This window comes from Neolamprologus multifasciatus, chromosome 3 (assembly GCF_963576455.1).
Source record: "Neolamprologus multifasciatus chromosome 3, fNeoMul1.2, whole genome shotgun sequence".
Lineage (NCBI taxonomy): Eukaryota > Metazoa > Chordata > Actinopteri > Cichliformes > Cichlidae > Neolamprologus > Neolamprologus multifasciatus.
In genome coordinates this window covers 4871785-4886483 of record NC_140441.1, presented here as the reverse complement: position 1 = coordinate 4886483, position 14699 = coordinate 4871785, and the positions used below count along the sequence as shown (strand labels likewise).

The 14699-nt window shown below is 46.2% G+C and overlaps 2 protein-coding genes and 1 pseudogene across 2 annotated transcripts in view; 1 reads left to right on the top strand and 2 right to left on the bottom strand.

The window, feature by feature from the left end:
* Positions 1–14699, top strand: part of LOC146521164 (protein NLRC3-like) — a 482659-nt gene that overhangs the window by 59737 nt on the left and 408223 nt on the right. The window lies entirely within an intron of this gene.
* LOC146521190 (nuclear factor 7, brain-like) lies at positions 3506–7874 on the bottom strand. The gene has a single exon (XM_085154445.1). It carries the CDS (start codon positions 7599–7601, stop codon positions 6216–6218), a length of 1386 nt encoding a protein of 461 aa, XP_085010571.1. The 5' UTR covers positions 7602–7874; the 3' UTR covers positions 3506–6215.
* Positions 8357–13811, bottom strand: LOC146521189 (uncharacterized; annotated as a pseudogene).

Sequence of the window (14699 nt, the reverse complement as noted above, 5' to 3'; positions counted from 1 at the left end):
GCAGCAGCGTATGGCTTTAAACACATCACAAGCAGCCCCAAGTTTCCGCAAAGTAATCGAGAAGCAGAACGTGCTGTGCAGACTGTAAAAAATCTTCTGAAAAAAGCAGCTGATCCTTATCTAGCTCTTCTTGCCTATAGAGCTACACCACTGCAGTCCAGATACAGCCCCGCAGAGCTTTTAATGGGCAGACGTCTGCGAACCACACTGCCGATACTTCCATCGCAGCTGGAGCCTACACTGCCGGACGACGCACTGCTCGCTCAAAAGGAAAGGGAGAAGAGGATGATGGACATTGCAAACTTCAACAGGCGCCACCACGCAAAACCTTTATGCAGCCTGTCCCCAGAAGAGCAAGTTTGGGTGACTGATGTCAAAACTGCAGGCACTGTTATCCAAAATCCCTCTACACCCTGATCATACACAGTGGAGTTACCACAAGAGACTGCGAGGCGTAATTTGATTCCTTTAAGTTCACCAGTGCATGAACCTGCTTATGTGCCTGTGTTGCAGAAGCCTCAAACACCCAGTGTGATCCCTGCTACACCTGTTAACACTGATGTGGTTAGAACTTCAGTTCCTGAAGAGAGGAGAGCTCCTGCAAGGTGTTACAACCTCCCCCACCAGTTGAAGAGCCTCCCAGGTGGCTCGATGCACCGGCGGCACCCTGCGCTAGGGCTGGGCCCCCATACACCCACCCGCCCACAACCCTGGCAAAACACCAACCAGGACCCAAGCCCCCAAGGCCCGGCCAGGGCCCCAGCCCAGAGCCGGAGCGCCCCCAGAACCTCACGCCCGTCCCGGACCCACCCAGAGGCAGCCAGGCTACCAGGTCAGTAACCCATGTCCGTCAGCACAGACCCTCCCCTAGCCCCGCTGCATGCAGCCACAAGGAAACCATCACCTAAGAGCCAACAGAGCCCCTAATAGGCCATGACCGCTACCCCGGGTTGAGCCCCCAAGGCAGATGCTCCTGGGGAACCCCCCGAAGCCCTAAGCCTGTCCCTACCCCCACACCAATCATAACAGTGGAGGCGGGACCAAACAATGACCCCCCACCCCCACTAGGTGTAGCCTGGCTGCCCCTGGGTGGGTCCGGGACGGGCGTGAGTTTCTGGGGGCGCTCCGTCTCCGGGCTGGGGCCCTGGCTGGGCCTCAGGGGCTTGGGTCCTGGTTGGTATGTTGCTGGGGTTGTGGGCGGGTGGGTGTATGGGGGCCCGGCCCAGGCACAGGGTGCCACCAGCGCATCGAACCACCTGGGGGGCTCTTCAACTGGTGGGGGAGGTTGTAACACCTTGCAGGAGCTCTCCTCTCTTCAGGAACTCACTCTGCAGGAGGGGGAGATACAGGAGAGGTGGAGGAAGATCTCAGCCTGGGCGTCTATTGTCTTGTGTAGTCTGGAAGATGAGTGGATGACGGGGTGGGTGCAGTTTTCTCTGTGGTGGGATCAGGTGGGCTGTCTCAAGCTCTGTGGGGCCGGGCGGCGCTGCTGTTCTGGGCCCCGGTCCGGATGGGCCTGGGCCCCCTTTCCCTGGCGGGTTGCGGAGTATGGGGGTGCCTACTTGGGTCAGCGGGGGAGCTGGCCCCGGGGAGGGGTCACTTGCCCCTCCCTTCCTTCCCTCCCCATCTCCGGCTGCCTCCCTCTTCCCGCTCCACCACAATCACCCACACATGCAGGGCCTTGGGGTAAAGGTGTGTCACCAGGGTGCAGGGGAGGCATCCCCCCCTCTGTCCCCTTCTGGCTTCTTGTGCTTCAATTTTATCTCACAACTTAGACATTCACATTACTCACACTCTCATAACACATACATATAGGATCTTGGGGGTGGGCACGCTACACGGACTCCAAATTACCATCAGGGTGTACACCTGCTGCTCTCTGGCAGGTAGATCCATGCCCTCCTCGGTTTTAAATGCACCTTAGAACACACATGCATCAACACTACATATGAGCGGGCGGAGGGAGGTTTTGGAGTCTTCTCACACCCCCGTTCTCTGCGACCTGCTGGAGCGGGGGGCCAGGAGGAGGAGTTGGCCGTCTGATTGGGGTCTGGAGTGTGAGGCCTCCCTGTTGCTGCGGAGTTGGGGCGGTCTGCTTCTCCCCACCGCAGGGAAAAGGGTAACACCATCTGGGTCTGGGTGCAGTTTCCCCCTCCAGGGGCAAGGGTACCTAGACCCGGTTCTGACTTTTTGTCAGCCTGGCTGCAGTGCTGAAGAGAAACCTGGGGTTGTTCTTATTTTCTTCAATCACTGACGAATAATAAGATGTTCTGGGGTTGTTGTTTTTTTTTTATAAAGCAGCAAACGGTGTTTCCAGGCTTAGTGATGATCTTCCAAATTTGTGATACACCATTTCTTCTCCAGCTTACGAGTTATCTGCTTTAAGCTTTTGTTTGAGAGTTATACCAGGGAGACAAGGCTCTCTTGTCCTAAGGCTCTCTTTTTCAGAGGAGCTACAGTATAGAGTGTAGAGTGTGATTAAAGAGGTGGGTGGGTTCTTTTAGATTTTGAGATTGATTTTAATAACGGATAATAACTGTTATTGACAGGTAATAACTGTTATTAATAACAAATTTAATGGTGTGGTTTTTATAGTATCTACATGGTTGTTAAAATCACGCACAACAATTGTTTTACCTGACCCCCTGCAGATGTGTCAGCGAGTGGGACAATTTGGTGTGTGAAAGTTTCCGCTACCTGCGGTTCACTGGCTATAGGTGCCTGGCTAAGTACCCATTTTTCAAAGGTGCAAATCCCCAGTTCAATTATCCTGGCTCCCTGCAAATAGCCTACATTTATTACTACATTTATTACACTAAAGGAGGCCAAGGAGTAACTAAACATCTGAAATAAAAGAGCAGGAAAGTGCAGAGAAAGAAACAGTTGAAAAGCATGCTGTTAGCAAGTCGGCTATAAGCTATGCTAAACTAGCAAATCCCAAAAGACACAGTGAGTGAATGCTGTGACTATAATTAGTGAGTGAATCAACAGAGAGTGTTGATTCAAAATCAAGTCAAAATTACACTATGAAATAAGATGTTATTTAAACACCTAGTATTCCAGATTGCCAGTCTTGCCCTGATTGTGTGTATTATTATGTACCTGCTTGTTTTTCAATTGTCTTAATTGTAGCAAAATAACCAAATTTTACCAAATATAAAGATCCTGCAGTGGAAAAGAGAAGAGTCACACAGAACACTCTAAATAAATGTCTTGATGCTCTGCTCAATCATCCAAGTAAGGAAATCCCCAAAATTTGATTCTGTTCATCTGGACGTAGTGTTTTCAGTGGGAGAAACTTTTGAATCACTCATCCAAGTGACGAGGTTTCCCCAACCTTATAAAGAGTACATTTGCATAATGACTGAAACTAGCATCACTGGCAAATAATAGGCTGTAAGGTCAGTTTCTTGATCATTGATATGTATGAAATGTATTGATATGAACTGTTTCAAATCTGCAGATCTGCCAGGAGGACAGAGTAAGAATGGAAGAAACCTTTAGGATCTACTGGACTGAAAGTTTGTCTTTTAATTTTGTTGTTGCTGTTGTTTGTTTTATGTTATACAGAAAATGTATAAGAAAAGTTAATCTAATCTCCTACTGAACAGTAGTAGATTGAAATGTCTCAGATGTCTGCAGACTCAGATGGTATCAGCCATCAGCCACTTAACTGTTAGTTTGCTTTTGGGTTCTCTCAGCTTCAAGCTGCAGCTTTTCTATTGTATAACAGAGGTGTCCTTCGCTGCTCATTTGGGGAGCATACCAGAGGCGATAAATATTGCAATAAGTTAGAAAAGCAAGTTTAAAGAGTGAAGCAATGCTGAACGTGACCTAGTAGCAGGTGGAAGAGACCAGCTGCAAGTAATGTGGGTAGAGATGACTCAGTTAACTGAAAATACTGGAAACAGGAAAAAATCTAGTTCACCAGAAACTCACAGCATTACAAGGAATTCATGGAATAAAATATAATGTTCCTCATATAACTCTACTGGAGCGCACAGATCTCAGACCTCACTCTAGACGAATCCTCTTTTATATACTGCCATGAGGTTTTACTTGGACACAAAGATGTTTATAAATGTGTCTTTTTAAACTTTCTGTAGGAGCTTCTCTGTACATGTATTGTTTGATTACGTTTTGAATGTGTTTTAATATGTAAGTGTGAAACAAATATTTAAAACAGCTCTTTTGCCAATAACAACATTGGTCGATAACATGTTCAAACTAAGTACTACAGTCAGACTAATTGAACTGTGAGAATTAAAAGCTTTTGTTTTCATTGTCCAAAAGTTGATTCTGTTTGTCTGGACGTAGTATTTTATGGTTTACAGTTTATAAAACTGTTTATAAGATTGGGGAAACCTGCAGTCAGCTGAGACTGAAGAAGTCACTTGGATGAGTGACGAAACTTTTCTCCCACAAAACGCTACGTCCAGATGAACAGAATCAACTTTTGGAGATTTACTTACCTGGATGATTAAGCACGGATCAAGATGTTTGTTTTCATTGCTTTTCAGTGTCTGTTGGTTATTTATTTGAAGCACACATAACAGCTGGTCCACATGCATGAAAATCCTTCAGTGAATGATTTTAGAATTTTGGCTTCCACCACGTTCACCTAAAATCACCTCTGGTGATGTTCATAGCATGTGTGATTAAATCATGGTTTATTTACACAGAAATGAATATAATGTTCGTTGTTGTATAGCAGCCTTCAGTATTATCATGAGTTATTATTATTTACTTCAGGTACACTGGGATAAGTAATCCATTGAGAGAATTTTATTTTGTTCATAGAAATCCTAAACAAGGAGGACAAAATGAGTGATCGTATCACTATTTTTCAGGGAAATATGATAAAATTAAAAAATAATTAGTTTTATAGGCTATTGATTGAGTGGGGTAAATGACTGTGCTTCTGAAGCTTCAATCCCAGGGTGATCTTCTACAGTCAACAATAATTTATTCACAAAGAATCAAAATTCTGGCAAGAGAAGCAAACTAACAGCTCAACAGCAGATTAACAGCAGAACTGAGGAAGGAGCGAAAGAGGGTGTAAACATGTTCACACGTGTTCCTCTCTGTAAACTGTGAGGCAATTCAAATCAGTGAAAGGAGCCTGAAGGAGGAAATTCGTATGATGTAAGGTACAACACTTACACTGATAGAAATTACTATCAGTTTACTGCACACGGCGTTCTGAGGATTAAAACTCAGGTGGAGTGCCAGATTTATCTAGAGGAGAGCTGCATTACTACAAACTGTTCCACCCTAGATACTTGAATGACACTAACATGGGTTGATCAATAGCTGCGTTTTTACAGTGATATTCATGTTGGTCATTACAGATTCAATATCCAATCCAACTTTATTTATAAAGCACCTAATATAACACAATGGAAAGAAATGTGATGACATGCTGTTCTTATTTAAATGACACACATGAAATAATAGGGTGAGAAAAAGTGGTGAAGTAAGATGCACATCTTCTCAACATTTTAGTTTTAACATGTCAAACATCTGGCATCACACTTTGAAGAGACTAGTGCAATGTGGTGTTGAGTCTTAGTGCACCACATTTCTCTTTTCATTGTTCATTATCACTTCTCCTGCCCACCTTTCCTTGGCATTCCTTGGCACCAGTGCCCCATACAAGACAAACTGATTATTTTAAACTGTACATCATGCAAAGATAGAAGAGTTCTAAAATAAGATGGCAGAGCTGGACATGATATGGAAAAAACAGGAAGTGAAACTTCCATGGATGCATGACATTTAAGGTAATGTGAGAGCTGAAAAGTCAAGTTTCTGTACTTTCATATATACTTAATCACTGTCATTGAATAACTATGGCACTGATTAGTTTTTCTTTTTCTTAATTTCAGTTCAGCTTCCTTTCAGTTTATGTTTAAAGTTGTTTCACTTACTTTCACTTTTTTTTTCTTACCATGGCATGTGAAAAGGTGGACAGCAGAGACACAAAGAAACAGTGAGAACTAAAAGAGAAACAAAGAGCTTTGGAACGAGGCAGCAGGAGCATCATGTCGCTATAGGCAACATGACCTATAGCGAGTACTAGCTTGAATAAAGTTAATGAAAGCCAAAAATGAATTGTGGTTTCAACAATATGTTTAAGGAGGCAGCAGGAGGACAGCTGCAGTTTAACAGCTTCAATTCACTGACAGGAAACAACATTAGAAATATCATCATCCTCAACTCATCTGCTCCACTGACACTGACACCTTCAACGGACACACCTTCACTTTACCACCAGTTTCAATAAATGGAAACATCCTGTGAGTGAAAGTGTGTGTAAAGGTGTGTATGTGTGTGTTAGTATCAGGATCAGAGAACGACAGCTTTCCTCTGTTCCAGTCCAGATTCACTCTGATCCTCTGGAGCTTCTTCTCTACTGAGAGATCAGTAAACGATGATGGTGACCATGCTGAATATTTACCTGAACCAAGCCCCATTTCCCATAATCCAGCCCATATGTGCTGCTTCCTTTGCACAGACTCTGCTGACACACCCAGTGCCCACCCTTTACAGTCTCCAACATCAACATCCCAGCTGTGAGTCCCTGAGTCAAAGCCCTCAGAGCCCAGAACAGAGCAATAACTCTCAAACCTCTCTGGATTATCAGGAAGCTGCTGCCTCTCTCCTCCTCCTCTCACACTGATCAGATCTTCAGACAGGATTAGTTTTGGATTTGCAGTGTTTGGGTCCAGAATGAGAGGAGTGTAGGAGACCATGTCCTTCATGTTGTTCCAGATGTTGAAGGTCAGGTTGCCCAGGTGTTTGGCCTGGTCTATCAGAGCTCCCAAGGGCAGCTGTGGATCATCCAGCAGGGGGCAGCGCTGGACTCTTTCCACTGCAGCCTTGTAGTTGTGCAGGAATGAGACGTCTTCAGCTCTCAGCTCCTCCTCTGTGGCTCTGACTGTGTCTGAAAGAGCTGCTATCTCTCTGCTCAGAGCCTCCATCTTCTCCTTCATCATCCCACTCTTCTGCTCCTCTTCCTCCCTCAGTGCAGCCAGCCTGGCCTCCTCTTCCTCTGCTAGAAACTGCTGAAGCTTCTTAAACTGCTCCTTAATCTGCCTCTCTGTGTGTCGGGCCTGGACCTTAATGTGTTCTGCTGTTTGATCAAACTTCACTTGAACTTCTTCACAAACCTTTAACTTCTTCTTTAAGGGCTCCAGAGTTTCCTGAAGTTCCTTCTTGTGTTGTTGTGCAGCTTCATCGATGGGTCTGAATCTGTGATTGGTGTGTTTTTCTGAGTCTCTGCAGACAACACACACTGGCTGCTGATGGTCCAGACAGAAGAGTTTGAGTTTCTCAGAGTGCAGACTGCAGAGAGCCTCTGAAGCTCTCTGATCTCTCTCCTGTAAGAACGACTCACACAGGTTCTTTAAAGCTCGGTTTAAAGGTGGATCATAAACTGATAATTCCTTACAAACTGGACACTCGTGTGTTGGTCTGTCTCGCCACCATCTCTTCAGACAGTCTTTACAGAAGCTGTGGCTACATGACAGAAGAACAGGATCTCTGAAGACCTGCTGACAGACCGGACAGCAGAGATCCTCCTCTGATCTTGAAGCCATTGAGTCTGTGAGTGAAGCTGAAAACAGCAGACAGGAAGTACAGTCAGTCCTGGCTCCCCTCCCTCCTCTACCACCTTCACTGAAACTTCCTTTGAGTCGTGTTTTTGCTCAAACTCACACTCAGTGTGTGGAGCGTCAGCAGCTTGAAGCAGCAGTGTTGGAGTTTTCCACTTTTCTCTCCTGTAGCTGGACTCACTCAGAGGAAGCTGCTAGTTTGGTCTGAGCTCAGTCTGATCGTCTGCGCGTCTCTCTTTACGGGGGAAGAAGAACATCCTGTTTCCTGGTTTGTCGCATTTGAATGACGTGAGAGGTGGAGCTTCTTTCCTTTGACTAATGTTGCTTTATTCATAATGTGTATTTCAGGCTACTGTAAAATTCAGACATCAGCCTGCCTTCAGCTTTAAAACAGTTTTTTTTTATTTTAACATTAAACTTTCACAAACTTTTAAAAACAGCTGTTTCAGTCAACTTAACTTTCACTTTGTAGCAACAACTGTGTTGAACTATATACTCTACAGATTTTTTGACACACATATTTTTCAACCATTTCTACCATTCATATTTGCAGAACCTCTCAAGCCTCATCAGGTTGGATCAGACTGTCAGTCCACAGCTCCTTCCAGAGATGCCCATTTGGGTTAAAGCCTGGTTGGCTCTGGTTGGGCCAATGAAGAACATTCACAGAGTGGTCCTAAAGTGATTCCTTTACTATCTTGATTGTATATGTGAGTTTGTCGTCCTGTTGGAAAATGAAACTTCACCTCCACCAATTATGTATTCATTTTATTTTAGTTTTTTAAAGATGGGACAGACATGACTGGGGGATAGCACAGGGAGAAAGAATGAAAGAAAGAGAGGGAGAGAAAGAAAAATAGAGGGGAGAAGAGATGGTGAGAAAGGGGGGAAGAAAAAAAAAAGAAAGACAAACAAAACACCTGGATCACCTGTATGGAGATAAAAAACCAGAAGAGAAAACAAACAAAGAGCAACATAATAAAAACAACATCATCACAATAAACTAGCTAACAGTAGATAACAGTAGATACTTTTTTAATTTCACCTGTTGAGAATGAAAAAAGAAAACAAGCAGAAGAAAACGAGAGTAATAGAATAAACAACATCACAATGATATATGGGAATATGACAGTAAATACTAAATATTAAACATTATTGTGCAGCACGTAAGATCGACAGTGCACAATGTGCTTTGAGGTAGGAGCCAAAAAGGGTGTAGTTTGTGTGTGTGATCACCCGTGTGTACACCTGTGAGCATGGACGCGCTTGTTTTTAAAAGGTTCCTTCATGTAATGATCTGCTAGAGGGTGTGGGGGGGCCACAGCCCCGTCCTCCAGGGCATGAAGCAGGTATGGAGGAGCTCCAGACTCCAGACATCCAGAGGCCCTCAGAACACAAGAGACCAAGGAAGACCAACAGAGGGGCAGCCGTGCCACTGTCCCAGAAAGAGCTGAGGAGAGTCCCAGATGAGGGGTCACTAAGCAGCCGCGGAGCAGAAGCCAGGAGGGGTTGCAGAGACGTGCCCGGGAGCTCCACCGGCAACCAGCTGCACCTGAGTGACCAAACCCCAGGCTGAGAGGCCGAGGGCACCCCACCCCCAAAGGGGCCCAAGCAAGCCCCAGGCTCCAGGCCCCGATAAGCAGCCACCAAGGAGTGAGCCGATGTCTACCTGGACGCCCATCCCCGGACACAAAGACCCACCAACGCACCGGTGTCTGAGGGCGTCTGCCACTGGCAGGGGAAGTGGTGGGGGAGATAGGCCTCCATACATTGGAGGGCCTGAGATGTCCCCAGAGAGGTGGCGTCTAATACCCAAGCTGACATATAGACACAGACATACAGGCACACACAGATACAAACATCCATTCCCACCCTCATACTCTCATATGCAATTACTCAACACTCACCCAACATGGAGACAGACATAAATATCAATCAATCAATCAATCAAAGCTTTATTCGCCACATGCAGGTTGCCCTGCAGTGAAATGGGACACCCTGACCTTACACACACAACAAAGACATTACATGGGGATACAAGTCAGAGATCGGTAGCGTTACAGAAAAACACTGAAATGTACACTACAGTGGGAAAGTACAAGAGGAAAAAAGAGACCTCTACTCATGCTGTGCTTCCATGGTAGGACAGCATGAGAACAGGAAACAAAAAAACTCCTCTGCACAAAAAGCACATAAATGTCCACAGCATAACTTTGTGAAAGACATGACAAGCCACAGGATTGGGTGGGGGGTAAGGAGTAATCCGAAGCGAACACAGCAGATGCCCTGCACAGCGCTACCATTCCAGCGCGGCACACAGACCCACCGTGTTCCCCCGCAGGAAACAAGCATCAAAGGCGTTTGGAAAGGGAGGGGGATGAGTGTGTGCTTATCAGTGTAAGTGTATGTGTGTGTGTGTCCAGAGTTCAGCTGAGACAGTTTCCTTCACCCTGCCAGGGTAAGTAAACAGTCTACCAGCCAACCCAGGTGGCCTTGTAGGGAATGGGAAGGAACAGACTCAACACAGTCGTTATCAGGGAGTTTTTGTTCAGCTCCGGCCTTGAGCCCACAGCTGGCGCCGAAGGGGTAGCCGCATTATGATGGTAATTTTTCTTTTGCAAACAACTCATGAGAATTTCAAGCTGTTTTTAACACTCCGACACTGGTGTCTCAATCTCCCGTTAATAGCTGCGAGTTTCTCCGTGATTTTATTAGCCGTCGATTCTGTGGTCTTGTCACTCTTTTTTGCTCACATAGCAGATTCTGAGACCTCACGACCGCAGCCAACTGATCCAAGATGTAATCCAGCTTCTGCCCAGAGATGTTGTTTTGAGTTGATTCTTTCCTGATGTAATTCAACATACATACGCTCAGAGGTGTTATTCTGAGCATTCACTGCAGTCGTAAGCGCCTCCAAGCTCTTAACCATGCTGACTTCAGTGAGCCCTTTCTGAGAAGTCGCACCTGTCGTTCCAATCCCAGCGGGCATCCTTGTGGGGATTTGTACAGCCGGTTCCGCTCTCTTAATTCTCCGGTAAGCGAGGGCCAAGCCAGCTCCGATCAGCAAGAACCCTGTTATCATGGTTCCGAATAGGTAGATATCTTCAGCGTCCTCGATCGACAGTCCCGCCAGGCACACGATCCTCTGCCACCCGTCCATCGTGTATCCGGCAGGGAAAGTCCCTCCATGGCACTCGGGTTCTCCCGAGCCTAGGCTTCTCATTAAAGGGTGTCAATAGCATTCAGAGACCAGTTGATCAAATCCATTTTTTAGGTTTTAGACACAGACTGTGAGAGTGTGTTCCAGGAAAAGTAATAAAAAAAACACGAGAAAAGACAAGGCAAGGACATGAGGAGCTAAGCAGGGAAGATAAGGGAGAGGAGAGGAGAAAAGTGCGACCACCTTCGCTGAGAGCCAAAGAGAATAGACACTGTACACACAGTCACACTCCCCAAGTGTACTCTATACCCCAGGTCTAGGTACCCTTGCCCCTGGAGGGGGAAACTGCACCCAGACCCAGGTGGTGTTACCCTTTTCCCTGGGGTGGGGAGAAGCAGACCGCCCCGACTCTGCAGCAGGAGGGAGGCCCCGACTCTGCAGCAGGAGGGAGGCCCCACACTCCAGACCCCAGTTGGACGGCCAACTTCTCCTCCTGGCCCCCCGCTCCAGCAGGCCGCAGAGAACGGAGGTGTGTGAAGACTCCAAACCTCCCTCCACCCGCTCATATGTAGTGTTGATGCATGTGTGTTCTAAGGTGCCTTTAAAACCCAGGAGGGCATGGAGCTACCTGCCAGAGAGCAGCAGGAAAGCGCATAGCTCAATCTCTACGTGTATTTAAAATTGAGAGGTGGGCAACGACGCCAGGGGTGAGGTGTACACCCTGATGGCCTTTTGGAGTCCGTGTAGTGTGCCCACCCTCAAGATCCTATATGTATGTGTTATGAGAGTGTGAGTAATGTGAATGTCTAAGTTGTGAGATAAAATTGAGGCACAGGCAGCCAGAAGGGGACAGAGGGGGGGGATGCCTCCCCTGCACCCTGGTGACACACCTTTACCCCAAGGCCCTGCATGTGTGGGTGGTTGTGGTGGAGCGGGAAGAGGGAGGCAGCTGGAGATGGGGAGGGAAGGAAGGGAGGGGCAAGTGACCCCTCCCTGAGGCCAGCTCCCCGCTGACCCCAGTAGGCACCCCCATACTCTGCGACTCGCCAGGAAAAGGGGGCCCAGGCCCATCCGGACCGGGGCCCAGTGCAGCAGCGCCACCCGGCCCCACAGAGCCTGGGACAGCCCACCCGACCCCACCTCAGAGAAAACTGCACCCACCCCGTCATCCACTCATCTTCCAGACTACATAAGACAATAGACACCCAGGCTGAGATCTTCTTCCACCTCTCCTGTATCTCCCCCTCCTGCAGAGTGAGTTCCTGAAGAGAGGAGAGCTCCTGCAAGATGTAACAACCTCCCTCACCAGTTGAAGAGCCCCCCAGGTGGCTCGATGTACCAGCGGCACCCTGCGCCAGGACTCGGCCCCCATACACCCACCCGCCCGCAACCCCGGCAACACACCAACCAGGACTCAAGCCCCCAAGGCCCAGCCAGGGCCCCAGCCCAGAGACGGAGCGCCCAAGAACCTCACGCCCGTCCTGGACCCACCCAGGGGCAGCCAGGCTACCAGGTCAGTAACCCACGTCCGTCAGCACAGACCCTCCCCTAGCCCCGCTTCACACAGCCACGAGGAAACCGTCACCTAAGAGCCAACAGAGCCCTTAATAGGCCATGACTGCTACCCCGGGTTGAGCCCTCCAAGGAAGATGCTCCTGGGGAACCCCCCGATGCCCTAAGCCTGTCCCTGTCCCTCTCTGTCATTCCACCACTCCAGCAGACCATAGCATAGAAAATAGCAGACGCCACCACAGTGTAGTAAAACGTCCTTCGGAGAGTCCTGTTCACCCTGAAAGATCTCAGCCGTAGCAGGTTGAGACAGCTTAGACCCTTTTTGCAGAATGCATTTGTGTTTGTGGACCAGTCCAGTTTGTTATAGAGGTGAACACCCAGGTATTTGTTGTACTCCACTGTTTCAATGTCCAAACCCTGGATGTTCACTGGTGTGATAGTACTAGTAAGCCTAGTACTAGTAAACCTGAGATAGTAATTTCTGTAGGATGAGTGATTTTACTCTCTGTGACAGTGCGTAGCCCACCGCAACAAGCCGCTGCACCTCCACTAAAGGAAAATCAACAAAACCTATAAGATCAAGACATAAAACACCAAACTATTGAGTAAATGAGACATAAAAGAAACAAGAACATACACTGAGATACAACCCCTTTTAAAAGCATGATTAAAATATAACAAACAATTAAGAGTAAAAAAAAAGACCATAAAACAAGGAACAATGCCAGTCCATAAATGATTGAAAAGCAACAAGGCTACAACAAGACAGTGCAGTGTGTAGGCCTGTAACACAAGATGGAAAATAGTCATCCAGCGTCCACCTACTATACACCAAATTGTAGATAATACATGAGGATCCTACTTACCACCTCCTAACAGATATACATAGTAAGCGATTGCCAGGTGAAATGAATTCAGTCTGCAATACTTAACAGCCTGTGATCTTTGCCACCTTGAACGGGGATGAGTGAATGTTGCCAGAGCTCAAGAGTGGACCACAGCTGTTCCTTATTTTATCATTATGTCAATAAAGCACAAGGTTCAGTTAGCTTTGCACAAAAATAGAAACGTCCTCTAAAGAGCTACTTTTTGAGTACATTTCAGAGCTGTACCTTTGTACTTTTACTTGAGTAAAAAAGTTGAACCAGTACTACAACATTTACTAGAGTATTTTTTAACAGTGGTATTTTTTTTAACCTTAATTCAAGTACAGAACATCTATTCTTTTGCCAACTGTGGTTTAACTAATAGATTAAATAGATCATTCATTTTCTCTAAAGTGGAGATGCAGTTTATTTTGTGTTTTGTACATTTTGTTTCTGAATAATGTGAAAATTCTTAATTTTGTGTCACACCACTGGCAGGTCCTCTTGTAGCTGCAGAGAACCAGTGTTTTTGCAGTAACTACAGAGGGTGACTTTTTTCATGTTTTGGATGTTTTCCTCATTCAGAAGCTGAAAGCCCAAAGTGGGCATGACTGAGAACCCTGGTGATGGGACCTTCTGTGTGCGGTGGTTATCCATGTACGCCTGGTTTGACTGCACCTTAGTGAAAGTGTGTAGAGGTGAGTATAACGGACCTGGGTGCCTCCTTGGTAATCATTGTAGTTTTGAATTAGATATGGGTGAAATTCCCAGGGTGGCAATGTCGGGTTTCCCTTGTAAAGCTTTTGAGCTTGCAGTCACCACACCACCATCCTAGTATGTGTGCATCTTGCTTTTTTTTCCCCCTCACCATCGCCACTCATGCACAGTAGCATGTTAAAAAGAATTATAGGAATCATAAGAGAACAGATGATTACTTTTTGATCTAGACTTATTTAAGTGAGAGGAGTCCGAGCCCAAAGCCGGACTCACTGCCATTATTTCACCATGGACTTTTGGAGATAAGCATCAACTCTCCCCTGAACAATTTTACACTTGGAAAACAAAAACTGTCACATCTGTAGACCAATCGCTTTCAATATTCATGAATTTAAAAGTAGGCGGTTTAAATTTTAAATTTTTTAGTTTCCAGCCCGACACAGAAGACTGTTCGTGTTCGTAGAGCTGTGTACACACATATTTGACTTTGTAAACCACTTTGATCTACATAAGATTACACTGTGACTGTATTGTTTAATCAATAATACTGAGTTTGTTTACTGGACTGTTTATGCCTCAGTTATACCAAAATAATTAAGCATTCAAGTTATCACAACTGTATAATAAATAAACTACATACTAGTATATCACAACCAGTGACTGTAGAAAACATTGATCACAACAGATTAGCACCACTTCGTTTTAGCTCTCAAGTAACGCCTCACCTCTCTATTTCATACAGGGTGCTCTGAGCACATAATCTACATGTTGTGTTTATGCAACTGCACTAGTGGAGTGTGCGCTGTTGGTCACTGTGTGTGGACATCA